Below are 27302 nucleotides of genomic sequence, written 5' to 3' on the forward strand. Positions count from 1 at the left end.
TCCAAACCAGCGAACCTTGGGCCGCCGAAGCGGAAGGTGCGAACATAACCACTGCGCCACTGGGCCAGCCCCAGCCTCTCCCTCTTGCCTAGAGAGACTTGGTGAGTCCTCAGGGACTTCACCGAGGTACCACATTATTCAATCCATCCGGACGAGACGCTAAAGCCAGAAGCATCACTCCCAGCTCTGTTCCAGGGAAAAGGCAGGGAGACAGACAGTTGAGGGGTGCCATCTACAAAGAAGAGACACATTTCAAGTTTTCTTAAATGACTTTAATTGAAGACTCAAACCCTCTAAACCATAGTTCAAGCCTGGCTCTGTGAGACAGCATCTGGTTCCTAATGGGGTCAGGGAAGAAATGCATAACTGAGGTTGAAGTAGGGAGCCCCCATCTCCCTGGTCTTCTGTTCTAAAGTTTATGCAAATTATGGCTGCTGGATAAGACATAAAATAATTATGTTCATGACACCAAGCTCTGGGTTCCTTTCTTCTTCTGATGCAAAATCTTCCTCCTAGGAAGGGAACTCTTTCACAAACTATTTGGGATCAAATATGGCTCTGTAACTGCACTAAATATCTATAAGCAGGAAGCTTCTAGATGCAGTTATTGAGCTGGCTACAAAAACTCTTCGGCCTGGAGAAGTCCACTCCCTCCCAGCCCACTCACTGTGCTAATCCATTACCCTCTCCATCAGCATCAGAGTTCTCCCAGACCCTGTTCTGAGAGGATCTAACCCTAGAAAAGACCAAATACCCATTGCTTGATTCCCATGGCCTGATTTCTTTGGAGGCCCCAACATAGGGCTGAACTGCAGTTTGCAGGGCTGTGTACAATAACAGCCATTATTGTAATCTTGAATTTCTATCAGCCGTTCTTCCTAAGAACAATTGAAAACACCTTCACAGTAATAATATCATCAGGTTTGCCCTCTTACCAACCCCCAAAAGAAGAAAGGGGGCAAACCCCTTCCCTTTACATTAAAAGGAAACATGAGGCCTGGAGAGGTCAATGACTTGTTCATGGTTACACTTCCCATCAGGGCAAAGAGCTATAGAGGGCTCCCACCTTCTCTGAACTCTTTCCAAAATGCTGGAGGGCAAAGATTTGCCTGTTTCTCTGCATTTTTCTAATTTGTATCTTTTCTCTCTTTCCCATATGGGTGCTTCTGGATTTGGGAATCCCTCCCAGTCTCCTCCGTCGCCTCTCCAGCCTGGAGCAGATAGCACCTCAGTCCTGCATGAGCTCTCACTGCCCTCATGCCCCTTTCTGGCTCCAAGCTTTATTGAGTGGAAGACACCACATAGGCTGTGGCGATGTACTTCTTGCCATTTCCATAGGTGGACTTGTCCCAGGTATAGGTCTGGATGGCCAAAGGATATCCACCCAGGCTTAACTGGCACCTGTGAGGAAAGATCATGAAACTATAGGGGCTGCTTCACTCCACGTCTGTTCCCAGGCTGGAAGGATCAAGCCAAACCCATACAGAAGGGCTCCACAGCTTGCTTCAGCCACCGCCTCCAGCTCCCCACATGCAAGCAGCCCTTTCAAAATCTATGCCTTATTTTCTATCTCCTTAAAGAACACTGCTCCCCATCTTTCCCAGAGAAGTATTCTAAAATCCCAGATTCTGGAGCCGAAACCCCCAGAAATTAAATGTCTACGCAGGGTTTCAGAAGTAGTAGGACCCAGAGTCCTCAACTGTTAGAGAATGTGAGGCCCAGTAGCTTCAAACTGTACTCTCTGGGGCTCTAGGGTTCCCCTAAGCAGCCTTGGGGGCCAAATCGAGAGGCTTGGAGCCCCAGGACAACTCCATTTCTAACTGTTCAATATGTTAAGGTCCTGCATAAGATTTCACTTGGAGAGAAAGAAGGGAGGTGGTTCTGCTGCTAGGATGAAGTTTGGCCCTCATCAAGCTAATCTAACAGCTTCATTTCCAAGTGAAAAAAACTTTGTCCAAGCCCTCTAAGCCGGGGCTCCTGAATATCCTGCATGAGGACAGCCTACAGCCCTGGCCTACTCCCCAGGCCTGGCTGGCCCAGTACTTACATTTTGCCCGGTCTGGCGATGAAGCACAGGGAGTAGAGTGCAAACTCAAACTCAGGGCTGCTGCCAATGAACGCCGAGCCCACTTCCTTATAGTAGCCGTCCCAATTGAACTGCATGGCTAGCACGTCGGGGTAAGAATCCCACTGCCGAGAGAAGGGTGGCAAAGGGGGTCTGGTGAATGACATGGAGGGGAGTCAGACCGAGGGGTGCCAAATGGATTTGTTGAGGGCCCATTAGGGGTCTTGTGAGCATTCCGGGGAGGCTGGCTTCTTTAATGGACCGAGGAAACAGTCTGCCCTGCTAAGGTGTCTAAGCCCTGCTTGGACACTGTCTGGAGCTGCCAGTGCGCATCTCCTAAGGAGGCCAGAGTCAGCATCACCACATGACCAATGCCTGGGGAGCCGGGCATAACTGTTCCCTGTGGCCCTCACATGTGGAAGAGAAGGACAGTTTACTGCCCCCAAATTATTGCCTGGCACAGGGCAGCAAAGTTTCTTTTTCATCAAATATAAGGAGTTTAACTCAAACTAGCCAGGCTGAGACTTCCAGCTGACACAGCATTCTAAGGAAATTTGGGCAGTGGGTAATTGCGTGTCTCTGGTTCTCCCCTCTGAGAATCCTCCGCCGTCCCTGCCTCCCATCCAGAGATGGTGCCCTCTGCCTCCTGTCTCCTGCAGTTCTGGAGCCTTCACTGTCTGGAAGGGAGTCCCAGAGTCCTGGATGGCTGAACCTGCTCTCCAGCAGATAGGGAAGCTATATTCACAATCCCCATTAGGCTGCCGTTGAGGGTCGGTGTGAGAGACAAGTCTGACTGTTTGGAATACTGAATGAGGGCAGGAAGTCGGGTACTAACAAGGCTTTTCCAGCCCATGGGGTCAGCACTCAGTACTCACGGGACCGTCATAGATGTGACTGTAATAGTCAACCAGGCCCTCCTTCTCCTGCATGTAGAAGCGGATCCAGTTATGGAAGCCAGTGACCTTGCCTTTTTTGACTTCACCTATAACAAAGAGTCCAAGGTGGGTGACCTGGGCCTCCCATCCCACTCCCTTCCCCTCCCCATGCCAAAGCTGTCCCCCTTCTCCAGTCTCTGACTCCTAGAATGTTCACCAGCTCAGCTCCTTGCCCCAACTTCCCAGAGTACCTCTCATCCCTAACTCTCACCTCAGGAAGCGCCCACCGCCCCCCCCCCCCCCAACCTTTCGACTAAAGCCCTTAGGAGAATTCCTCCTCCCAGCTGACCCTGGTTCCAATCTGAGATACTCCTCTGAGCCATTTCCCCAGGAGCAAACCAGACTTAAGCAGAGCTTTATGGAGTGGGGCAGTGGGGAGAAAGAACACAGCCCTCTTAGGAAGCAGCTGACCAAGCTCTAGAAGCCGAGGACCCTCAGAGGTAGACAACATGCCCCCCAACACGTCTCCCTTCCTGCATGTGCCCCTTGGAAGCCTCAGTATCTGGTCTTCTTTCTCCCTTAGAGCCTCCACAAGAGACTCCTCAGACCCTCCCTCTTGGCCTGGGAGTAGACATGTCTCTCCCTGCTAGCTGGGTTGGCTGCTGTTTCATCAAAGCCTGAGGCTGCCCTGCTCCTTAGGAATGCTGTCTCTCTTTATCCCCCCAACTCTTTCTTTCCAAGTCGAGTGACCCCACCTGAGAAGACGTGTTCAAAGCCACTTGAATCCCCCTTGTCATTGCCTCTTGAATAGAGCCCAAACCACATGTTCTTCAAATCATTGACGAACTCTTGTTCCGAGCTGTAGCGGTCTGGGGAGAGGAACACAGAGGACTTAGGAGAGGGGAAGGCAGGGCCAGATCCTGGGAAGCAAGGAAGGGCCACCTGCTCCAGCCAGAGACACGTAGGTTCAACCGACAAAGATATCCAATTGTTCGTTTAGCAGTTATCTGTGGGGCTCCTGTTTTGTGCCAGGCCCAGATCTAGAGGCTGAGGATTCAGCAGGGAACCTCAGAGACAAAGCCTTTATAGTTTACATTCTAGTGGAGACAAATAATAAACAAATAAACAATAAACAAACAACACGATTTCAGACAAGTGCTAAGAAGAAAATAAAGCAGATTATCCATGATGACAATGGTGGGGATGTGGGTGTGGGCTCTTCCAGAAAGGAAGCTCAGAAAGGCCTCTCTGAGAAGGCAGCACCAATCAGAGACCTGAAGGATGGGGAGTCGGCCATGCAAATATCTGGGGAAAGATTCTTCCACTCAGAGGGAGCAGCAAGTGCTCCAGGACGACTGGAACTTGGTGTTCAAAGAAAATCAATGTGGCTGGAGCATCGTGAGCAGGAGGAGGCAGTGTAAGAAGAGGAGGTCCGAGAGGTAGTCAGGGCGAGATCATGCAAGCCATGGCAAGAAGGCTGGGTCTCAGGCAAACGGTAAAAATCACAAAGATATTTTAGATTTACTGAGTACCTTCTATGTGCCTCAGTCCTTACAATGAATCTTCTTATCAAGTTGGTATTGACTATCCCCAATTTAGAGATGAGGAAACTGAGGCAGACAAAGGTTACATTGCTCGAGGACTACCTAGTTAATAAGAGGTAGAGACAGCACTTGAGCCCGTACAATCTAGCTCCAGAAACTGATCTCCAGCCACTCTATAGCTTCCTGGTGGTGGGGAAGCCGCTGAAGGGTTTTAAGCAGGGGAATTACGTCCTAGGAGCTTTGTTTTTTAAAGGCTCACTCTGGTTGTGTATGTAAAAAGATCAATGGGGCAGATGAGCAGAAGCAGAGAGCCCAGTTTTGAGACTAACACTTTGTCCAGGTCAGAAGTGGTGGCGGCTGAGACTGCAGTGGCAACTGTCCGGGAGGGGCGAGAAGCGGGCAGATCAGAGATAGATTCTGAAGGTGGAAGTGACAGACATTACTGATGGATGGAGAAGATGGGGTGGGGAGCAGTATGGTAAAGAGAAGAATTGAATATAACTCCTGGGCTTTTGGCCTGAACAGCTGGATGAATTGTGGTGTCATTTTCGAGACGAGGAAGACTGAGGAAGGGACAGTCTACAGAAGGAGGCAGCAATGATGAGTTCTCTTTACACTGAGCTCTGAGCAGACGCCAGTGAGACAGCCAAGTAGAGATGTCAAAAAGGCAGTTGGAACCCAGGGAAAGTTCCCGGCTGGGGATCTAAATTAGGGAGCCATCAAACATCGACTGTTTACTGCCCAGAACTGTGTGCAGAGGAGACAAAAGAGATACCAGACATCTTTCCTCCTTTCCAGGACTTAAAACACAGTTGGAAAATAAGACTAAATTTACACAAAATAACAGAAAATGGTTGCACAATCTGAATGGCTCCCACTGACTAGGTGCCAGGCTTTCCACTGGGTGAGCTACATGCATTAACCTCCAAGACCCCATTTCACAGATGAGGCTCAGCACAGGGCAGGTAATTTGCCCAGGGTAGAAACACTGGCAAGTAGCAGAGCCGGACTCAAACCAAGTCTCTCTGGCCCAAGGCTATTTTGGGCCACACCCCAAACCCTTCACCTCTGAAGAGACCCAAAGGCCAGCTGTGAGCTGGGGCAGGAGCAGCTTCATCAGCGTGGCGGGATGCAAGCTAGAACTTTAAGAATATGTGGGATCTGGACAGGAGAGAGGTGAAGACAGGGTGAGAAATGGAACAGCCTGGCCTTGGGATCAGAACCCTAGGCTCCAGTCCTGCCTCTGCTTACAACTTCCCCTGTGGCCTCAGACAAGTCACCTAGCCTGTCTGGGCCTCTATTTCTCTCAGTTGAAATGTTGGGGGCCTCCGTCTGGACCTCCAAGATTCTCTCATTTATTTACTACAAAGAGAACACCAGGGGGCGGTGCAGGATTGGGTCTTCTTCACACGGATTATTTTTGTGCCACTGGCTTTACCTAAAAACAGCATGTTCCTAATTCTTAAAGGGAGGCCAGAGGATGGAATGCAGCAGCTCTGAGCATTAGCGATCCCACAGCCATGGGAGAAAGACCTGGACAGAGCACCCCTGAAACAGAGCCCAGCGGCCTGGAGGTCAGGAGAGGAATCTGGAGGACACTAACAAACACAGCCCCGTGCCAAGAAGTCCTGTGGCCTAAACCTTTTTTGGTCTGCTTGGAATGTCTCTCTCTCTCTGGAACCCCTCCAACCAGAACCCTTCCCGGTAGAACTTCCCTCTCTGAACCTTTGTTGATTTTCTGTTGCCGTTTCCCCAGCAAAAAATGTGGGGTGGGCCGAGCTCCTTCCTGGACTTAGTGCAGGAGGAGGGAGAACACTGAGGGACTCGACATGCCTGAAAAGTGGTGCTGACTCTGGGACCAGCTGAAGCACCCTGGGGCGGAGTAGGGTGGCTGCTTGCCCTGCAGAGAACCCAGAGCAGTGGGGTAGGGGGATAAAGCAAGTCAACAGGTAGGGTAATCTCCAAGTCAGACAGGATTCTTCAGCTCCCACTTGGGCCCATGATCTCTTCTGGGCACCTCTCTGGCCCCCTCCCTGCCCCCTCCCAGATGTGCACTGGCCTCCACATAGTCCCCACCATGGAGCACCCAGAGGTGCCTGGCTCTCAGCAAGCAGACCTGAGTCCTCAGCACCACCTCATGGGGCCTGGCAGGGCTCACTCACTCTGGTCACGGAGAAAGCTGTAGAGCTCCTTCATGACTGCCGTCTTCGTGACCTCTCTGAGGAAGGCATCCTGCTCAGCCAGCTGCTGGGCACTGAAGTGCTCCCCACGGCCCGTCGCCCGCTGGTAGTTGTTGAGGAGGTTGATGAAGGCTGCGTAGGTGGGCTTGGAGAACAGCTCCTCGTTGACGTACGAGAAGAGCCTGGGGGAGGTGGAGCGAGGCCCACTGAGAGGCCTGAACGTGGAGCAGAACCCCCTCCAGGAACTGGCAGATGGGCCAGGGGCAGGCAGGCAAGGGCTGGGCTCAGGAGCAGACGGGGGACTTCAGATACTCTTGAAGGCCATGCATGAGGTCTCTCTTTTCTGCCACTTCATCTCTTGGAAGGCTAGTTCTAGTCTCAGGCTGGCCCACACAGAAACCCTCCCACTGGATACCCACAGTTCCCTAGATGGCTTTATTTGTCTCTGGAGACCTATTTTTTTCTCTCCCTTTGATCCTGCCTGCCTTGAGAAAAGAGCTGAGGCATGAAAAGGAGCAAAACTTCGGGAGAGACTTTGGGGAGGGGGAGGGAAGGGAACTCACGGCTCTGGGCAGTGGTCCACCTGGTCTCTGGTCTCCGACGGGGAGATGCAGTTCTGGCTGTTGATGATGATGTCTTCCTTCCGGGCTTTGTTGGTGTCCGCCCTGTAGATCTTCTCAGAGATGCTCTGCAGCTCCTCCTTGGTTATGGCGTCACTGCTGTGGGAGAAGCCCTCTGGGAGGAATTGGGGGAGCGGTGGTCTCAGAGCCAGAGGGAAGGCCAGGGGGAGGCAGCTGTCTATGTGCACCCCCTCCTGGGCACCTTCGAGGGAGAGGGGCTGCAATTAGGCGTCCTAGGGGTTGGAGGGCAGGGGCCTAGGGCCTAAAGGATCCTTAAAATCAGCACATGGCCTTGCCCACAGAATGTCCACACTGTCCCTTTCCTCTAGGAAAAGGTTCTCAAACTTTGACATGCCTCAGAAGCACTTGGAGGGCTTGTTAAGACAGATGGGTGGGTCCCACCCTCAGAGTTTCTGGTTCAGTAGGTCTGGGGTGAAGCCCTAGAGTGATGCCGCTGGTCCAGGGACCCCACTCGGAGAACTCATGCTCTAGAGAGTTCCTTTGTCTCTGAGGCGATGCTAAAGGGGGCAGGAGACTGACCGTGGTCACACAGGCTCTCGAAATCCTCGCAGCAGTTCCCAAAGTCCCGGCAGCGGGCATTGCAATGGCACTGGTGGTGCTTGTCGAAGGCTTCGAGGCAGCGGCCCCGACAGGAGTCGGGTGCGGAGTACAAGTCTGAGAGAACAGGGGGAGGCATGTCCAGGGCAGACCTCTAGAGGTCGCTCCATCACATCAAGGCCAGTCCCCCCTTGGGCCTTGTTCCCCTCACTCTTCCCATTAAATTCTCCAGGTCAGGAAAACAAACAAGCTTAAACAAACAGGCTTCCTTCACAGTCCGGAAGTCCTTTCTGATGCCGAACTCTACTTTCTGGCCTGTTGTTTTTATAATCTTCCCACTCTAAAGATAAAATCTCTTCCACTTCCCTCTCTGGCCTCTCCACAGGCCTCAGAATCTCTTTCCTGCCTGCCCCCAGGCTGCTGGGGCCCTCAGCTGTCTTCCCCCACAGGCCCCAAGAGTCCAGCCAGCCCCTCTCACCACCTCCAAGGGGTCCTTTGGGGTCCGTCTGGCTTCGGCCTGGGCCTGTGTCGCTGATATGGCTGCCCCCTCCTTGTCACCCTCTCACATCCCTCCTCCCTTATCCTGAAGCTCCCCGACTCCCACCCCACCCCCAGAGGCCGACTCACTGGTAGCCGGGACCTCCTCCGTCTCTCCCTCCAGCTCCAGGAATGGCTCTGGCTCTTTGGGGTCCTCTTCAGCTGTAGGTCAGAGAAGTAAAGTCACCAAGCATCCTGAGGGTTCCTGCCACTTATCTCTGAGTCTCAGCTCCCCAGGGACAAGCGTGTGCATGGGAAGTAAATACAAAACTGAGGCTAGGGTACAACGAACAAGTACCAAGACAGGGAGGAGAAAAACTGGAAATGGGAGCCAGAAAGGGACAGTTATTGAAAACGGCTATAAAAAGTGATAAGGATTTCTCCCCGTGACAACCCTTCTTACCACTTAACCTCTCTGCTACTGTCTGCTCACCTGAGATGGGGAGAGGAGGCAGGAGTTGGTCCCCTCTGGACTGAAAACTCTGATTTGGGTTATGACTTTTCTTTAATGAAAGTTGATAGATGGATAGGCTGACCAAATGACAAGGCCCTCACTTGGGGACGTCCTTTACCTATAATAAGTCCAGTCAGGGTCGAGGGTGAACCCCTCCCAGGGCCTCCAGGAACCAGAACTGTTTCCTGAGATACCAACTTCCCTTCTTTCTTCGCAACACTTGGCAACGGTCACAAAGACTGTGTCTGCGAGGGCGTGCTCAGAAAAGCACATTCCTATTGAGGCCGCATTCCCTGGACCTGCAAGCTGGGTGACTGCAGCCTGGGCTCCAGGCAGAGGAGGGTGGGGTGGCGGTGGGGAAGGAGGTGGAGGGAGGCACATTTCTGAGCTCTTCGTTCATCGCACAGTGGAATAATACCCCCCAAAGAAACAACATTAGTACAAAGTGATTCAGAATCTATTAGTGAGGCTGCTGGACGGTACTGTGTTATTACCATCAGAACCACAAGTCAGGTTATTCATTCCATCAGTAAACATCTTCTGGTAACTTACTTTGTACTAAGCTGTGTTCTAAGTGCTGGCAATCCACAGGGTTCTTAATTCATCCACATTTTACGCTAAATAGACTTTTGTGAGCTGATCTGGAGTCTTAACCATCATTTATAATATTTCTTTGTATGGGAAAAGGATTCTGAGTTGGAAATCAGAGACTTACAGAGGAAATGGCTCCTAAGCTGGGTATTGTCTCTATCTTGAAATGCCACCTGATGGTCCAAGGTGAACAAGCCTTCCTGTGTCTGCTGAATGGGGCACGTGGGCAGCAGAAACGGCTAGGCTCTGCTTCTGGCACTGAGCTCAGAGCCTGGGTCTCCCCACCTGGGCCTGAACATCAGGTCCTCTGCTGGAACATATGGTAGTTTTGTGTAAATGAAGGAAGCTTCCTTCTGGGTGGAAGCAGCTCTGTGGGCACATGGCTGGGCCAGCAGATACCATCTTTGGGCAAATAAGGAAAAGGCACTCCTTTCTCTTGGCAGACACAGCTCTGCACCAAGGCACATGGCTTAGCGAGAAGAGTGCAGGTTAGATTTTCGTCCAACTTGTCCTCTCAGCCAGGTGCCCTTGTGCAGTGCACAACCTGTACAGCCATATGTAGTGGTCTTTCTGGCCATTATCTACCATGGCGTCAGTGACCATGTTTTCCAAACTAGGAGTTGGGGCACATGGTTTGACAGTGAACCTAGCAAGGCTTTGTGTCACGAAGCAGAAGATCATTCATCTGCGAGTTTAAAACATTGGAAACATCCAAACAAGGAGATCATTCAAAATTATTTTTTTTTAAATGATTCATTTAAAACTGTCATTGGAGTAGCAGAGGAACAATCAGCTTTTTTTTTTTTTTTTTGAGGAAGATTAGCCCTGAGCTAACTGCTGCCAATCCTCCTCTTTTAGCTGAGGAAGACTGGCCCTGAGCTAACATTGGTGCCCATCTTCCTCTGCTTTCTATGTAGGATACCTACCACAGCATGGCTTAGCCAAGCAGTGCCATGTCTGCACCCGGGATCCGAATCAGCAAACCCCAGGCCACCGAGAAGCAGAACGTGCAAACTTAACCGCTGCGCCACCTGGCCGGCCCCAACAATTGGCTTTTGAGGGCAGTATGTGTCTCATTTTAATTGCTGGACTGGGAATGACAGGTTAGAGAAGTTGTGGCCACTTGGTGCATTCTCTATAGGAAGAGTGGTGTGAATTGTGACTGTCACTGTGATGCCATGTAGACTTCCTGATGGCAGGCAAGTTGAGAAAGTTCACGGCCACTTTTATACTTTTGTAATTTAAAGTATTAAATAACAATTGGTAACGTAGTACATGCTAAAATATCATTTTTATCATTTTGCTTTTTTTGGAATTAAACTTTCAAGATATTATTAATCCTGATACATCAGGTAATCCAGGTAAATGACATCTACTGTATTTTAAGTTGGGGACATCCTAGAAAACCTGGGACAATTGGCAGCCACATCCCTGAGCCCTGCTCTGCCCCTCAGCATCCTTGTCTTGAACCCTGCTCTGGACAGCTGGACACCCGAGCCAGGGTCCCCTCGGGCAGGCTGCAGCAGACATGGCCCGGCCTGCCGTGTCTCCCAGGCCCTTCACCCACAAGCAGCCTCACCAGTACACAGCTCCTCATAGTCCTCACAGCAGTCCCCGTGCCGGGCACACTGGCGGTCACACTGGCAGGCAGCACCCCGGGTGAATTTCTCATTACAGCGAGATACACACGACTCCATTTTTCCTATGGGCAGTAAAGGTCACAAAGTCAGCTCGAGTGGGATCATATTGTCTTCATCAAGCTACCCCCTGCGGGAGGGTTCACAGACAGGGGCGGGGGCCCCTCCTGGCAGGGAAGGTCATTGCTATCTGCGAAGGAGAAATCATGCACGGCCTCCAGTGAGTAACATAAGCCTCGTCCCCACCGCCCACCAAGTAGTGCAGAGCTCGTAATACAGAGGAGGATCACAAACTCACATGCCCACCGGGGATTGACCTGTAACACAAACAAGTAAAGAATTAGGGAGGCAGAAGGAAGAGGTGGGGACTGTGACAAACTTGGGAGCCATGCCCTGCCTGAAATTGGCAGCCACTCCTCAGCTCCAGCCATTTGCTGCCATGTTGGGATGCAGGCTCGATGTTGCCAGAGCCTCCAGTTTTTCAAGAAAAGCCTTAATTTTTATGTGAAATTTTCCAGCTTTTAGAAAATTCAGGCAGAACAAAGAAAGAGGTCTGTGGGCTGGACATGGCCCATAGGCCACCATTCACCTGTCACACAGATGAAGGTGAGTCATTGCTGCTCAGTGATCCCACCTGCCCTCTCCCCCTGGACCCACGGCCTGCCTCTCATCCCATCCCTTTCATGTCTTCTGCTTCTTTGTTCTTCCTTCTCCGTCATCTGGTCTCCTCGGGACCCTGTTTCCCCCATGTCACATCTTTCTGTTTCTTTGTCGTCTTTGGAATGCATTTGGGTTCATTTATGCTCAGGGTGGGGAATGAGGCGGGTGTGAGTGAGAACTGGGCTTTGGAACAGCGTCTGTTCCGTAACCACAGACCACATCCCTCACTCCAGCCAAAGGGCTTGCAGAAGCAAGCTTTTGGCCACAGGGGGAATTTTAAGACAAAAAAAATTTTTGAAAGAAACTGTACAAACCCACCACCACTCCTAGAAAAACAAGCCCCCCACGGCCACCACAGGCAAGACAGTGGAGGGGAAAGCCAGCATGACGGCTGCTTTGGGGCCCTTTCCTTCCACTCTGGGCTTGAAGGGTGATAACAGAGCCTTTGTTTCCATTTGCGGTTCCTGAGGTTTGGATGGAGCGAGTGCTGGGTTTAGGGGTCAGGCTGTGGGTTACGGAGAATGTCAAGATCAGAGTCAGAGTTACCATTAGCAGCAGAGTGTGTATGAATGAGGAAACTGACACCTAATTTGGGCTGGGGTTGGGGTTACTTAGGCTTAGATTAAGAGCTACAGTTAGGATTCGGGCTTGAGTTACAGTACTGATAAAGTAACAATTTCATATTGATGTCTGGCTAAGGAATGGGGGGTTGGTTTAGCAGCAAACTAGTATCGAGGCATGTGTCAGGATTAGGAGAGGAGAAATGATGGTTTGTGCCTTGGATTCGATTCGGGATTCGGTTCTGACTGGGATGCCGCACAAGTATAGTATCTCGCTTTAGCCTGGAGTGGGGTGGAGGTGAATATTAGGGATATGGGTTTATTATTGGTGTGGATTCTGGGATTAGGGTTTATACAACGCGAATGAGGGTGACACAGCAGAGACATCCAGAACTTGACTCTGGCGCCAAACTGCTTGGGGCTGGAATTCTGGTTCTGCTGCTTTCTTGCTATGTGATCTTGGGCAAGTTACTTGACCTTCTGTGCCTCAGTTTCCTGATCTGTAAAAGTATGATAGTGAAGCTTATCTCCTGGAATATTTACAATAATTAAATGAGTTGATATTTTAAAAGCACTTTGTACAGTGCATGACACATAGTAGCTCTATAGAAGTGTTTATTAGGTAAATGAGCAGTGGCAATATTCCATGCCTGTCTTCAAGGTGACAGGTGTTCAGACTGCCTCGAGCAGTCCTCGCTGTCGACATACTTAATCTAGCTGACTCCCTCCCTGGGTTTCAGCTGGGCCATCCTTGGGGCTGGGGTGTCAGCACATTTATGCTGGTTTCCTAGCTGACATCATCACTGTGGGTCTGTGTTCTTTTACATCAAAGAGGTGTCAGGCCAAGGTTAACCCAGGTCCTGAGGCAACCTCACGCTGTGTACAGGGCTCCAATGTGGCCAGGAAGGCAGGCCTCTGATCCAGTGGATTGTCCCCAAAAAAGACTAGACTCAAGGCCATTTGTCCCTTCCGGGCCAGGGGAACTTCTCTTGAATCTTAAATGATGCTTCCTTGGAACCCGAATGCAAAGATCTTCAGGAGAAATTCTCCGCCCAGGAGGAATGCGCCATCAGCTGCCTGCTCAGCCAGCCTGGCAGTACACCCAGAATCCAAAGGGAGAGAATTCAGACAAATCAGGGCAACGTTTTTAATGGGCCAGATCAGCAGAGTCCAAGGAAAGAATTCAACCCATTCCAGCAGCTGGCACCAGTTGAGAAGGGCTACAAGTGAATAGTCAGCTTGTGGAGCTCAGGAGAACACCCCCCACTGGCCCTCACTGAGTGGACTTTTCATCTCTGTTCAACAACTTTGTCCCCAGGAAGAACCCTGGGCCAGGGGTTCTTCACGCTTCCATGTAAACTTGGTCTGCTTCAAGACGACCTTGGGATTTGAGGGTGGAAGGGAGGAGTGGGAGGGACTTTTCCTTGCAGGCACCTGGCTGTGCTGTTCTGGGGACCCTCAGACAACTAGTCACCCTGACTCTTCACTCCAGTACCCCAACCCTGCACCTCCAATTCACACACTCTATGTCTGCCCCTCGCACCAGCCATGTGCCTGAATCACTGCTCCAGCAACCATCTGCCCCTTGTCCCTCTGCCTCATTTCTCTCTCTCTTGCTGCCTTTCTTCATATGGTCTTCCTCTTTCAGACTAAGATTCTCCCTCCATTCCCCATGAAGAGCTTAGGGCCTCCCTTCGCCCATGAAATGCTAAATTTCTCTGCACCTTCCAAGACTTGAATATACCAGAACGCCCACTTCCTATCCATACTGCCCACCAAGACAGCCTCGTCCCAAGCCTCAATGTCCCTATTAGGCCAGCACTCAGCCCCTCTGATAGTTGGGGCATCCTACAGCTGTGCCTCTCTGGGGGACGCAGATGCTGTTTCCATGGAGACTTAAGTCAACCAAGAAGATTCATTTCCAGGACCAGCCTCTTGCCTCAGTTCACTTGAAACAATCAAGGACCTGAGGTTGCCAATGACTCCTCCATATGATTCATAGTCTTGCTTCTAAGTTCTGAGATGTTGGAATAGGATGGACAAGAGCAAGCCTCTTTCCTCCCACCTTAGGAAAGAAGGAGGCATCATCCACTGGACCCTCACTCCTCCATCCATCACCAGCCCCAGGGGCAGGATTCCACCTGCACTTCTGAAGGCACTGTTGCCTCTGCCCTCAGGGATGTCCCTCCAGGGACCGAATGTCTCAAGTTGCCCTCCCCTCCAGAGGCTAGGTTGTCATTACCCAGCAGCTACTCCTGCACGCTAAGCTAGACATTCTCACACATGCCCTCCCTCCCTCTGTGCCACTGTCTCTCCACCACCCAGGGCCCAGACAGAGTTGATTCCAGTGGCGCTGCAGTGGCTGCCAGCATACAGGTGCACAATCCCATCCAGTGTTGGGGGGCCTGGGAACAGCTTTCCCCTCCAAAGTTTTTTCCATTTAGGAATCCCATTAGGGGTCACTTTATCCACAACCTGACTGGAAATGACTCCAAGAGTAGGTTTCTCCCAGGAATATTTACAATCATAATCATAATCAAAGCCCCGGTTCATTGAGATCTCACTCCATGTAGGGTGCTTCTTATACATTATCTTATTAATCTTTACACCAGTCCTATGAGAGACAACCTGGGTTGGGAGGGATGAGTATCAAGCTCCGATTCCTTCTCCTCTGAGTAGAGGAGGATTCTCCCCACAACCCTCAGCCCAGCCCTCTCCCTTGGCACTCGTTCCTACTCACCCATTCACCACCAATTAACACATCAGCGTCAGCACTGTGCACAGCGACTAAACAGGAAAGTGTTCCAGTTCTTCTGCCGGTGTCATCCTCTGCACCGCTAATAACTGTGGGCCAGGACCCTCCTCTGTACTTTAGTTCCTCTAACACCGGGACAAAGACCAATTGCTCTGACTATTCGTTCAGCCCCAGAGAACACGTGGCCCAGTCAGGGGCTCTTCCGCTTTTCCCCTGAGCATGCCCATCTTCTAAGGTTTTACCTACAGAAAGGTCCCATCCCAAACAAGCTCCATCCCCAGGCAGGAGAAGGAGTGACCAAGGGCACCCAGGCCACACAAACCCAGCAGGCCACAGCCCCAGCTTTACACTATACAGCGGCCCCAGAAAACAAAACCTGTGTGAGATCAAGAGTCAGATTACACTAGGGGAGGTTTGCAGCTAGTCTTCCAACATGTCAAGAAGGGACTTCCATGACATCAGACCATCAGCCTGCAACTCCCCTCACACAGTCCACTCCCCTCCAGAGGCAACCCTTGCACCTCAGATGAGGACAGGTCTAAGGTGCTCCATGCCTTTAGGACAGAGCTGGCCTTCCCTTGTCCCACAACCCCCACCCTCTACCCAGTTCCCCGACTCTCTGCTTCTTTATGCAGGACCCTTTCATCCCCACCAGATAGCAACTTACCAGCCCAGGCCAGGCCGCAGAGCAGGGCCACTATCAGGGGGACGCAGGCCCTCATGGTGCCCAGTTGGAGGCCAAAAGGAGACTGGCTGTTGGACTTTCACTAGAGTCAAGGTGAATGCCACAGCTCTCAAATGAGCCTTATTTCCCAGGCTGATCCTTTTAAAGACATCAGAGCTTGTGGATCTGGTACCTCCACATCCTTTCAGGAAGGAAAAGGGGAGGGAAGGATCCCAGGTGGTTAGGAGGTGGAGAGAGGGTGGGGCCCTACAGCTGTTTGAAGCCAGAGGGAAGGTGACTAAGCAGGCAGGTAACGCCAGATGTTCAGAACAGGTCATGCTAGCTGCTGGTAGCTAGAAAATAGGTCATGCATCAGGTAGCAAGATGGTCCTAGTTTGGGGGTTCCCTGTCCAAATTAGGGGCACCCATGGGCTTATCTTTGGATGAGGCCCTCCAAATATCCACTTACCTGCAAGCCACAGGCTTGACTTTCCAAAGGGCTACAGGCTGGCTTCATCTTTGAATTCCTGGTGCTTACCATGAGGACCATAATAAGATGATCGTGACACATTTGACCAACAGTAAGTGCTCAAGCTGGTTTGGGGTCATGGGAAGGAGAGATTTAGGAGGCACAGGACAGAAATGAGGGCTGTTCTTACTTCCATCAAGCTGACCACAGCTAAACCACCCTAGAAATATCTTGCAAATGGGCCTCTAACTCACTGAGTCAGCATCCCAGGTTTTATATGTTTCAGGCTCTCACAGGCTCCAGGTTTATGAGGCCAGGGAAGGGCAAGAGGCCTCTCAAAGGCAGCCAAAGGGCCCACCCTTCCTCTCCTGGGAGCCCAAGGCCCCCCTCCCTTCATCCCCACTTACGCTTCTCCCCCCTGAGGACCCCTCCCCAGAGATGAGGCTTCTCAGGGTTCCCTTCTTCCCAAGTCCAAGAGCAGAGGTGCCGCAACTCGGGGTTGCCACGTTTTCCCCTCCTAATAAAGGTGATATCTGCTAAGCAAAACGTCTTTTCCAGAGAGAGCACTGCATGGGGATTCTCAGCCCTCTCAAGAAAGAAAGGTCTCGAGCCAGCCCTGATGGCCTAAGGGTTAAAGTTCGGCACACTCCACTTAGGCGGCCCGGGTTCAGTTCCCAGGCATGGAACTACGCCCCTCACCTGTCAGTAGCCATGCTGTGGTGGCAGCTCACATAGAAGAACTAGAAGGACTTACAGCTAGGATATACAACTATGTACTGGGGCTTTGGGGAGAAAAAAAAGAGAAGAAGATTGGCAACAGATGTTAGCTCAGGGTGAATCTTTCCCAGCAAAAAAAGAAAAGAAGAAGAAAAGTCTCATATAAACAGGCAAAATTGATGAACAATTGAGACCACTCTATAATGGACTTTTTTCCAGAAGTGGTGGGGGGAGCATGTCCTTCTCAACCAGGCTACTTGAACATTGGAAGTTTCTTCCTCTCTCTCGTCTTCCGTTTTCTCATCTTTGAAATGATGGGTTTGGATCTGACCATCCCTTCCAAGTTCTCGGACTTCACTTTTGAGGCTTCCTGTCCAGGCCCCAGGTTGAGCAGTTGCGGTGGATTAAGGAGAATCCCACAAACCCTTGCTGTGTGGAGATGAGACCAGACATGGGCTGTAACGGCTGGGGAGGACAGCCTAGGCAAGCCACCTCGCAAGGGACTCACACCGGAAACACAACTGAGGAGTGAGCCTGGCCCTGTTCTCCAGGAAGGAAGCCTGGATAAAGGAAGGAGGGGCAGAAATGGCTGCTTTGTTGCACAAGTTTCATTTGCACAACCTGAAGACGGGCTGCCGAGCCACTGCCTGCCAGAATCCACCCTCCCTGGATTGGCAGCACGTTGAACATATCTCCAACTCCAGTTGATTTAGGGAATAAAGGAGAGCATCATTGGCTGGGCCAGGAAGCACTGACGCCCCAGAATTTGGGACTGGATGGTCTGTCCCTTCCACCTGGGTGGACCCTGGCTGAGGCCGAAGCCATTAGAGTGAGAATGGGGTCTGGCCAGAGTTGCCCTGATGTCCAGCCGAATGGACTGTGGGATGGAGCTTGGAGGGTGGGAGCTCTACCCTCCATCAGGGTAATTTTAGGTCAGGAGCAAGGCTGGGAGCTGGGAAGACAGTTGAGACAGACCCCGTAGAGCCAGACAGGTCATCTAAGGACCCGAGAGTTTCAGACTGGGTCTTCCAACAAGAACTACAATGTCAACCTTGACACAAACCACCAACCCTGATGGAGCACTTACCACGTGTCGCACATGAAGAGCTTCCTGTGTGCTATCTCCTTTATTCTCACTACAACCCTCTAGGTACTATTGTTATCCTCATTTTACAGATGGGGAAACTGAGGCACAGAAAAGTTGGGAGATATGCCCAGGAGCACACAATTATTAAGTTATACAGCAGGGCTTCAAACCCAGATCCCTCTGACCAGAGGCCATCCTGATGAGCAATGGTGCTACATGGCCCCACAAACATCTCACCTCCAAAAAGCATCAACGACCACTTAATTTTGTCTGGGTTACTATGCAAAGTGGTCTGGAATGAGATTCACTGGAATTAAAAGGACCTCAGTGTCACCTAGTTCCAATTCTCAAATGATGTTGCAACGCCCTCAACAATCCTAAGAGGTTGTCCTGCCTCCACGTGACAGCCTCTGGTGCTCAGGGATCCCCCTTCCCAGAGCCGATTCCCAACCTCCAGGACCTCACAATCTAAGATGTACTGACGTGGACAAAAGCAGACAGGATGGTAGGGAAAATTCCATTCAGCCAATAAATGAACCTCCATCCCTACATTTACGCAGAGATGCCTCATAAGCTTAGATGCACACACATATGTCTACAGAGATAGACACATTAAATTATATTTCAGACCACTTTCTCTTTCCAGTGGGCCTGGTCTAGATAGAAAACTGCTGTTCCTCTTTCCAAGTCCTCCCACAGTTAGGTCCTCACATCGACTTTCCACTCTTTAATGACAGCTCTCCCCAGCAGCCACCATGGTGGCCAGCCAGCAAGCTGGGAGTCCCAGAAGGCTGGGTCCCAGAGGCCTGGGGCGGGGAGAGGGTTGTGAAAGATGCATGGTGGATGGACACTCATGATGAGAACACCAGCAGAGATGCCTCCTCAGCATGAGGAAGTGAGGAGAGGGTGCAGCTGTGCCTCCGTGGAGGCTCAGAGGGTGGGGAAGGGGGTGAAGCCACCTGGGCAAGGATCCAGGAGGCAGTCAGCAGTCCGGGATGTGGAGAATGGGAATTCCATCAGCAAATATTTAGAGTGCTCACCATATGCCTGGTGCTATGCTGTTCTCAAACTGGCAGTGTTCAGGCTGGGCTGGAAAACTGTTCTTGGAACCGACTGGTTTCTGGTGGGACAGAGGACAGAGAAGCCCCAGCATTAGGCTGCTGTTTAAAGTAGACTCCACTCATCTCTAGACTACCAAGGTGGTCAGGGGTATGTCAGGACCAAGAGGCTATGGGAGAGACTGATGCAGGAGGCTACTAAAGAGGGCATATGCCCAGGCCAGCCTGTCCTACCACCCTTGTCCTCTATGAAACTGAGTCACTTTAGCACAGGACCAGAGACTGGAAAGACCCTGCAGCTGGCCCAGTGCAGGTGTGGCCTGGAGTCACCTCCCAAGGGGACCCTGGCACCAGAATATGCTGGATCTCCAGCCGCCATCCCACTGTGGCCAGGGAGTACCCCAGGATAGAGGCCCAAGATGGTCGCCCACATCTCATCACTCGTGAACCACCTCAGTCCGTAGTGTCCTCTTATTGAAAGTGTCTTAGAATGGCTCCATGTGAGATTTTCTCCCACACTGGTTGGTATGCTGGGTACCAAATTTGTGTTTCCAGGTAATTAAGTTTGTGGGAAGCCCGACATTCAGCATCATGCTCAACACCTGCCTTGGATGCATTAGTCAGGGATGCTGCCTGGCCCATTCATTAGAGTCCCAGGCTGTGTTTCTGGTTCTGCTAGCCCAACCCCACGCCAGTCCTCTGCCTGGAACGCCTTCCCCCACTCACTGACTGTCCCTCTCCTACTCACCCTCCAGCTCCAGGGGGGAGCCCCATCTTCCACAAAGCCTGACTTCACCCGCCCAACCCACAGGATCCCTCCTGCCTATGGATTCAGTTCTTGATATTTGTCCTGTGTGCCTCTGACACATCACAGCCACCTCTGATAGATGTCGCTGCCAACATAGTGTAGATTAACCCCTGCACTTCCATTTAACTTCTCATCCATACAGGTTGTTTCCTCAGCTCATCTCTAAAATTCCTGAGACAGGGACCCTGCCTCATGGGTCCCCTCTACTGCTTTGTATTGTCACCCAACGTGTGTTAGAAAACTGTCAACATGTGCCAGGACCAGCAATGAATGAATGAATGAATGAATGAATGGGAGAACTGAGCCTTCCAGCCCCACTTGTTACAAAGGCTCAGGGGAAGGTGACAAGCAGAGCAGAGCAAATGGATCCCTCCCTGAGCTCTGGAGGTTCCAGAGTTCGTGCATGATGGGGGCGGCTCATGGGCAGCAGGTGGAAGTGTGTATAGGGCTGTAGGTGTAGGGGTTCATTTTGTAGTTCTGTTTTCATACCAAATACACTATTTTGGCTATATTGTACATTCATTTGGGACTAATGGAAATCTGGGGCGGACCTAAACCCCAAAGCACCCTTTGGCATCACCACTGCAAGGGGCAGCCACCTCGGGGATCAGACAGAACCCGGGATTCCAGCAGCTTCTGAATCCACAATGTAACAGACAACTCAACTTTATCCTGCTTTTTAGGATCCCAAAGAATCACCTGCCTCCATTTTTTGCCACCTATGCTAATGTTTGTTTTACACTGCCTACTAGTGATTACAAAATAAAATTTCTATTTCGTATCCTCAAATGCCAGGGGCTTTGGAGAGGGTCTGAAGGCACAGACGGGAACAAAGAGGAGCCGATGAGACCGGCAGACAGCGATAAGGAGGCTCAGAGAGACAGCCACGGAGTGAGCAAGGGCAAGGTCAAGACGGAGCCGGGCGGAGGCCAGCCAGGAGCCAGGCGCTGCCAAGAGGCATCTGGCGGAACTCTCCCCCCAAGTGTGTGGGCACAGCTGGCTGTTCTGCCTTCACAAAGAAGTGGACCAGACTGGCAGGAGCAACTCCTACCCAAGGTCCAGAGATCTACAATCTGTCAAAATTACCATAATTATTGAGCTATGGTGATTGGATGATAACAATTTCCCCTTCCTCATTCATTTGTTCATTTACTTGACTGTACTAAGCAAAGTGGATGCAAAGTCAGAAGCTCAGTACCTGAAATGGGGGCGAGATGATGGACGAAGTGCATTTAAAGCTATGATGAGGACAGAACACGATGCTGAGGCCACTGGTTCAAAGGCCAGATTGCCTGGGTTCAAATCCCAGCTCTGCCACTCACCAGCTGTGCAATCCTGGGCAGTTTCCCTGACCTCTCTGTGCCTTGGGTCCCCTGTAACTGTAAAATAGAGCTGGTAAGAGTACCTTACAGGGCTCTCGTGAAGATTGAATGAGTTAATACTTGCAAAGCTCTTAGAACAGTGCCTGGTAAATAATAAGACCAGATAAGTGTGTGTTTAAAAAAAAATAGGGCCGCAGAAGACTTAATTTCAATAGGATGCTTAGGGAAGCCCTTCCTGAAAGAACGACATCTAAAACAGAGACACGAAGCATGAGAAAGTGGCGGCTTTCTAATTGAAACTCTCCATAATGTGATTTCTTTTACAATTTCAAAAATAAATTTATATTGTCAAAATGTACAGTTTGAGTATTTCCGAGTCTTGGGGATGACCCTTTAATGAGACACGCTGTCTAGCTCATCTGGGTTGATTGCCAAAAGTGACCACCTATTTCCTGGGGGTGCGGCTGCAGCCTGGGGAGCGGGGTTTTCTCTGCGGGACTCTGAGCACCTCAGTGCGGAACAAATGCACGGCTCTGGCCTCCCGAGCCTTGTGCTCTATTTGATGAGATTGCCAACAGCTGCCTGCTGCAGAAGCCAAGAACCGAGAGGGAGGAGGGACAGCAAAGGCTGACCTCCTCCGTGGGCTGCCAGAGGGTCCAGCCTGAACCTGCAGGCTCTCCCTCCAGCACACAGGTTGTCCTGCAGGGCCTGGCCCCAGCAAAGCTGAGCTGGGGCAGCTGGCCACCACCTCTCCCTCTGACTTGCACTCAGGGGGCCCTGCGCTCCCCTAGGTAATACTTTGGACCATGCCCCTGACGCCATGGTGTGAAAACTCCCCTAACACCATTGCCTCTGGGCTCCTCCTTTCCTTATCTTCTCTTGAGAGTGACCATCAGACTCTTCCCAGGTTATGTGTCTACACGACAGGACCCTTGTAGAGACAAGTCGAACTTAAGGGGGAGAGACGAGCCGCCATGCACTCAGGCAGCTGCAGGAGGCAATATTAGGGGCAGGGAACTCTCTGAGAACCTTCTAATAGAACTGTGCTTGCAGCTGGCTCTCCCTATTGCAGGCAGTCTGGCTGGAGGCCACTGCTGGGAAGATGCTTGCAGAGGTCTGCAGCCTCATGACCAAAAGGGATCTGTGCTCCTTCGCCCGCTTTGATGCCTTGAGATGCCTAAGTCATAGACACTAGAGCGGGAAAACATCCCCAAACCTTCTAGTCCAAATCCTTGTTCATAAACAATGAAACTGAGGCCCAGGGAGAGGAAGGGACTTGCCCAAGGCCACATAGCTGCTGAGGCCAAGGCTGCTTGTGCCCAAAACACTGCCCACCAAGGGAGGACACCCTGACCCCCGTCTGTGCTGCCCCAAGCTCTGGTTTACAGGGCTCTTTTCTGGAAGGGAGAGTGAGCTTAAAATGTCCTGCTGTCATGGCCCCAGCCAAAAAGTCACCCTCTCTCTACCCCTCTGCTGTCTTGAGTCCCCTGAGAGCCAGGAGCACCCGCCCTCTCCTCCACTCTGCAGCCCAGGAACAGCTCTGGCTGCCCACAACTCACCCCCAGTGAGAAAACTGAGGCCCTGAGCGCTCCCCAAGGCCAAGGGCATGGCAGGTAGAGTCAGGCAAGGCCCTAAGTATCCAGCCCTCAGGCCCAGGGTCCACACTGGTCAGAGTCTAAACACATACAAACCAGAATCCCACACCTTCCCACACAAAAAAAGCCTTATTCCTCCTTCTGGGGATCCGTGGGCCCATCTCCTGCCTCAGTGTTCCACCTACCACCACCAGCAGCAGCCCCCTCTGGCCCCATCAAGGCCACCTGCTCCAAGAAGGCCCCAGGCTTGGAAGAGAAGATGCTCTCCCAGCCTAGCTGCTTCTCAGAGGGATCTGGTTTCACCACCACTGGGAGGGATGACAGCAGCCCATCACCTGGGCCACAGGCCCCTTCACCCTCAGGTGCCCTGTCAGGCTGGGCTGCAGGAGAGACAGGCTTGGGTCTTGGAGCATCCAGAAGCCCAGAGAGTGGTGCTTGGATTGGCTGGGCAATTGGACAGACCTGAGAGGACACCTACCCAGTTCTAGCCCACAGCCCTGGCAGGTGGGTGAGAAGCCCAGAACTTCGTGTATGGGGCCAAGGGGGAGGATACATTTTGGAAATGCATTTATGTTCTGGCCTATAGGTCCATGGAAGGGAGAGAGGGATCAAGAACAACTGACAGGTCAGAGATTTTGCCCCAAACATCAGCCACTACACGTGCCTGATACCCAGGATGTTTGAGTGGCTTGAACCAGGGATGAGCTGAGAGCACCCCCAACCCTGGCGGGCACAGCTATGTAGGCCGGTGTGCAGGGCTCCAGGGAGCTGGATGGCTGGGGCTGTGAACTCCAACGTGGGAACAGCTGTGGGCCTTAATGCTTAGGGCTGAGCAGAGAGACCCTGTGGCCTGAGGCGTCCACTGCTCTCTGGACTTGTCCTCTGCGGCATGTTGTCCCATCTGATGGCCTTGTTCTGTGTGCATCTGCCTGGCCGGGTGGTCTGTTCCAGGAGGCCAGGACAGCCTGTCCCGTTCACAAAGCCTCCACCAGGCCCATAGGAAGGATTCCCAAATGAAGGAGGGAGGGAGGGATTTATATGCCTGGGTCTATTCCTACAAGAGAAGAAAATGCTGGGGTTCAGGGAGATTGCATCTGGCCCGTGGCACAGGCATAGCTGACACACACCCAGGTCCTTCAGCAGTCACTCTGTTATTAACCACTTATGTGACCTTAGGCAAATCTTCCTGTGCCTCAGTTTCTTTGACCGTAAAACAGGGCTAAAAAGAGCTGCCCTATCACCAGGGTAAAAATAAGATAATAGATGTGCTGGAAAGGATGAAACCACGATTCATATCTGACTCTATCGGCACAATAAATACTGTAAATAATAGCAATAGTAAGAAGATGAACCTTTGCCACTTGGGAAGCAGAGTAGCCGTTGGCCCAGGCTGTCGGGAAGCAGGTCTGTCCCACTCCCCCCATGAGCTCGAACTCTCTGCTGAATGCAGTGTGGGTGGAGGGGGCCGGATCACCAGCTCCGTGTCAGTCCTGTGGGATGCGGCTTGAGGAGAGGGAAGGACTGGCTCCCAGGGAGAGAAGCTGGAGCGGCCAGAGGTCGGGCTCCCCAGCCTGCCCTACCCCTGCACAAGATCGTGCTCACTCTGCTGGAGAGGCCTGACCCTCCCTGGTGTGCATCCCACAGCTAGAGTCCCAGCCTGGCCCCTAATCTGCCCCAGGCCTTCCCAAGGAAGCTAAGGATAAGGGATTAAGGGAGGGGTAGGGTGTATGTATCTGAGAGGAGGAATTACCCCTCCATTCTTAGGACACACACCTTAGGACACACTCATTCCCTCTCTGCTTTACCTCCTTCCAGGTAAAAGAGATTTTTTAAGGTCTGATCTCATACTTCTTTCTCTCAGCAGTCCCACAAATTCCTCCTCCCATCATAGCTGTCCTGAAGCTGGGACACAAACTGGGAGCCCCCTGCAGACAGTCTGGGCTGCTAGGACACAAGAGGATGGCACCCCCTCCCCCAACCTGGGCATTCAGGGAAACAGAAAGTGACACAGCCCTCAGAGCATGAGGCCACCACAACCTGGAGCCTTTCCCCCTCCGTGGTGACCCAGCCTAGTCACCGGGGGCCCCAGCTCCCAGTCGGTGGCCTCCTGCCACCCTGGGCACTGTTCTCCCAGCAAGACCCCTTCCAACAGGCCCAAAAGGTGTCCCGCCCAAGAGACAGGCAGCTGGGAGGTTGCAGGGCCGTCCAGCGCTGAAGGGAGATTCAAAAGTAGCCCAAGTTCCGTCGGGCCGTAGGTGTCACAGAGAAGAAAAGAAGAAACGCTGATGGAAGACACCCTCCCCACCATGCTTGGCTTCTGCTATTGCAGGGCTGGTCTCGCCCTTGAGTCTGAAAGGATGGTGAGGGCCGCGGCCAGGTGAGGGTCTTGCCGAAACCCGATAGACAATGGGTTTAGAAGAGAAGAAAGCTCCTGGGAGGCCTGACTCACCAAGGCGTAGGCCTCATGTCATGATTGCTCAGCTCTGGAAGCTTCCGTGCCCTGTAGTCCTCCATCTCAGTCCATGGGCAAAGGAACTGGCTTGATCACCCCTGCCATCCGCTCCAACCCAGGATCATCCTGGGAGAGTGCGTTGTGCCTGACTTCCCCAGAGCGATACTGCCCCTCTGTCAGGCTGGGGACACAGGACTGGTACAGCTGTCACCTCAGCTGTGGAACCAGAGCTACAGTTGGACTTGTTTGTCACTCAGAGCTGGACTGAGATCCTCACACTCATCTTACAGATGAAGAAATGGAGGCAGAGAACTGTTTGTTGACTTGCTCGGATTCACTTAAACCCGAGGTCTGAGCCCGGTTGTGCCACCTCTTGCCAAGGACTCCCACCTTTCTGGAGGCAGTCTGCACGTGTGTCCATGACCACCGAGACGAGAGGTCTGGCAGTGTAGGGACAAGGGGAGGTGGGGGTGCATCCAGCCTGAGCCCCACACATGCACCTGCTGAGCAAGGGCAGGGCCACGCCTGCCCCTCCCCTCCCTCCAGCTATGAGCCCACCTCCTCCACGTGCCCTGGAGCCCTGCTGCTCAATACCTACTCTGGGGTCATCCCTAGGGCCCAGAGGTCCCTCCAGGGCCAGACAATGCCCCTCCCCTTTCCTGGCAAGGGAATAGAGAGGAGGGAGGCCCCGCCTGGAGCTTCCTCAAGTGAGTGGCCTGGCAGGAGGGGTCACCGCAGTCACTGGTTCCCAGGGTACATGCTGCAGGGGCAGGGGAAGGAGGACTCAATGCTGACAGAGCTTACTGGGACCATGCTCATCACTGATAAGAAATCTGACTTCCAGGGAAGTCCGCGAGGCATGAGCAAGGCATGGGCTGCCCTCGGAAGCCTCTGCCTCGGTTTCCTCTCTGTCACTGGCCACCTCTCAGAGGCCTCAGCTCAGCATGAGCACCAGCCAAAGGCTGAGATGCACTGGAGGCAGAGGGACCGGAAGCGGAGCCAGGAAGGGGCGGCAGAAGGAGCTAGCTGCAGCTGGGCTGTAAGAGTCCTCTCAGACCACTGTGGAGAGCCCAGGGTCACCCTGGCCAGCCACTGAGAGGGGCTCCAGGCTCCAGCAGGTCCATGGCCAGGGATTAAGATGTGGACAGAAGTCAGCCATCTCCAAGCCCTGCCTGGATCCCAGAGACCGTGCACGGGAGTGGGGCTGCGCCATCGGCCTCTCTGCATCTACTCGGGAGGCAGGCATCCCTCCTCCTCAGCTCCTGTCCCTTCTCTGCCACACCCCCCAAGGCTGGCCTCAGAACACAGGCATCTCTGCTAAGTGATAGTAACAATAAGGCTCCTCAGGGACCACCATTCCCCTACAAACAGCCCTGACCACACCCAAATGTTTATCTCATATGCTATGGAAAGAAAAACAGGACTGTCACCACCCATCCCACCCCTACCCTCCCCAGGCAACCAGCCCCACCCCTGCCACACACATGCCACACACATGCAGACGCTCTTGGTCCACTCTGAAAACAAACCACAGGGGCCTGGAGATGGCCAGACAACAAAGCCACAAGGCACAGGGTCTGGAAGAAACCTGGTGTGGAGAGCTCTCTATTGAACACAGAGTCCCAGCGCTTGCTCTGCTCTCCCACCCACTCCAGGGCCTCTCTGTCCCCCATTCCTTGGCCTTGGGCCCCGGTTCATTCCACCCTGAGGTCCTCCTTGGCTGCCAGTCATCACAGGGGACAGCTGCGTCCACACTGCCCGCTCCAGGGCCTCGAGTCCACTCCACGGAGAGCCCTGCCCAGCTGTGGCCAGCCCGTGGGCCTCTTGGGCCCAGTCGCGCCCTGGCTTTCCCGACGGGAAGTGCCTGCTCCAGCCTCAGCTCCCTCCTCACGGCTCCAGCTCCCGGGAGAGGCGAGAGAGTTCCCGCTGGTTGTCGATGACCTTCAGCTGCTGGACATAGGCCCAGCTGCTGGCTGGACTCCGGGTGCTCAGCGACTGCTCCGAGCCTGGCCGGGGGAGAGTTGGGGGGGGTGGGGGCAGCGGGTCACGGATGCCACTTTGTAGAGCCCACCCCTCCCCCGTCCAAGGAGCACA

The 27302-nt window shown here is 52.6% G+C and overlaps 2 protein-coding genes and 1 long non-coding RNA gene across 19 annotated transcripts in view; 1 reads left to right on the forward strand and 2 right to left on the reverse strand.

Moving 5' to 3' along the window:
• Positions 1–250: 250 nt before the first annotated feature.
• ENDOU (endonuclease, poly(U) specific) lies at positions 251–26170 on the reverse strand. Of its 5 annotated transcripts, none has more exons than XM_070619482.1 (11): positions 25206–26170; positions 19014–19093; positions 11004–11126; positions 8470–8541; positions 7825–7959; positions 7228–7399; positions 6647–6846; positions 3696–3809; positions 2941–3047; positions 2048–2190; positions 251–1401 (listed from the first exon to the last, which is right to left on the reverse strand). In XM_070619482.1, exons 3-11 carry the CDS (start codon positions 11119–11121, stop codon positions 1281–1283), a joined length of 1182 nt encoding a protein of 393 aa, XP_070475583.1. In that variant the 5' UTR covers positions 11122–11126; positions 19014–19093; positions 25206–26170; the 3' UTR covers positions 251–1280. The 5 variants fall into 5 exon arrangements, with proteins under 5 accessions (XP_070475583.1, XP_008511846.1, XP_070475581.1 ...); XM_008513624.2 differs by lacking the exon at positions 25206–26170 and adding an exon at positions 21038–21178; XM_070619480.1 differs by lacking the exons at positions 19014–19093; positions 25206–26170 and adding exons at positions 15704–15902; positions 16170–16286.
• On the forward strand, positions 11471–21519 carry LOC139083380 (uncharacterized). Its single transcript, XR_011540059.1, has 2 exons — positions 11471–11667; positions 20635–21519. It is a non-coding gene; the product is annotated as an uncharacterized lncRNA (long non-coding RNA).
• Positions 26171–26587: 417 nt separating the features above from the next.
• RAPGEF3 (Rap guanine nucleotide exchange factor 3) overlaps positions 26588–27302 on the reverse strand; it is a 29121-nt gene continuing 28406 nt past the window's right edge. For 7 of the 13 annotated variants that reach the window (XM_070619473.1, XM_070619471.1, XM_070619470.1 and 4 more), the window contains one exon: positions 26588–27214. In XM_070619473.1, the coding sequence (XP_070475574.1) occupies positions 26653–27214 (562 nt within the window). In that variant the 3' untranslated portion in view covers positions 26588–26652. The remainder of the gene's footprint in view (positions 27215–27302) is intronic. The other 6 variants (XM_070619478.1, XM_008513622.2, XM_070619477.1 and 3 more) reach the window with 1 other exon arrangement.

This window comes from Equus przewalskii, chromosome 5 (genome assembly GCF_037783145.1).
Source record: "Equus przewalskii isolate Varuska chromosome 5, EquPr2, whole genome shotgun sequence".
Classification (NCBI taxonomy): Eukaryota; Metazoa; Chordata; class Mammalia; order Perissodactyla; family Equidae; genus Equus; species Equus przewalskii.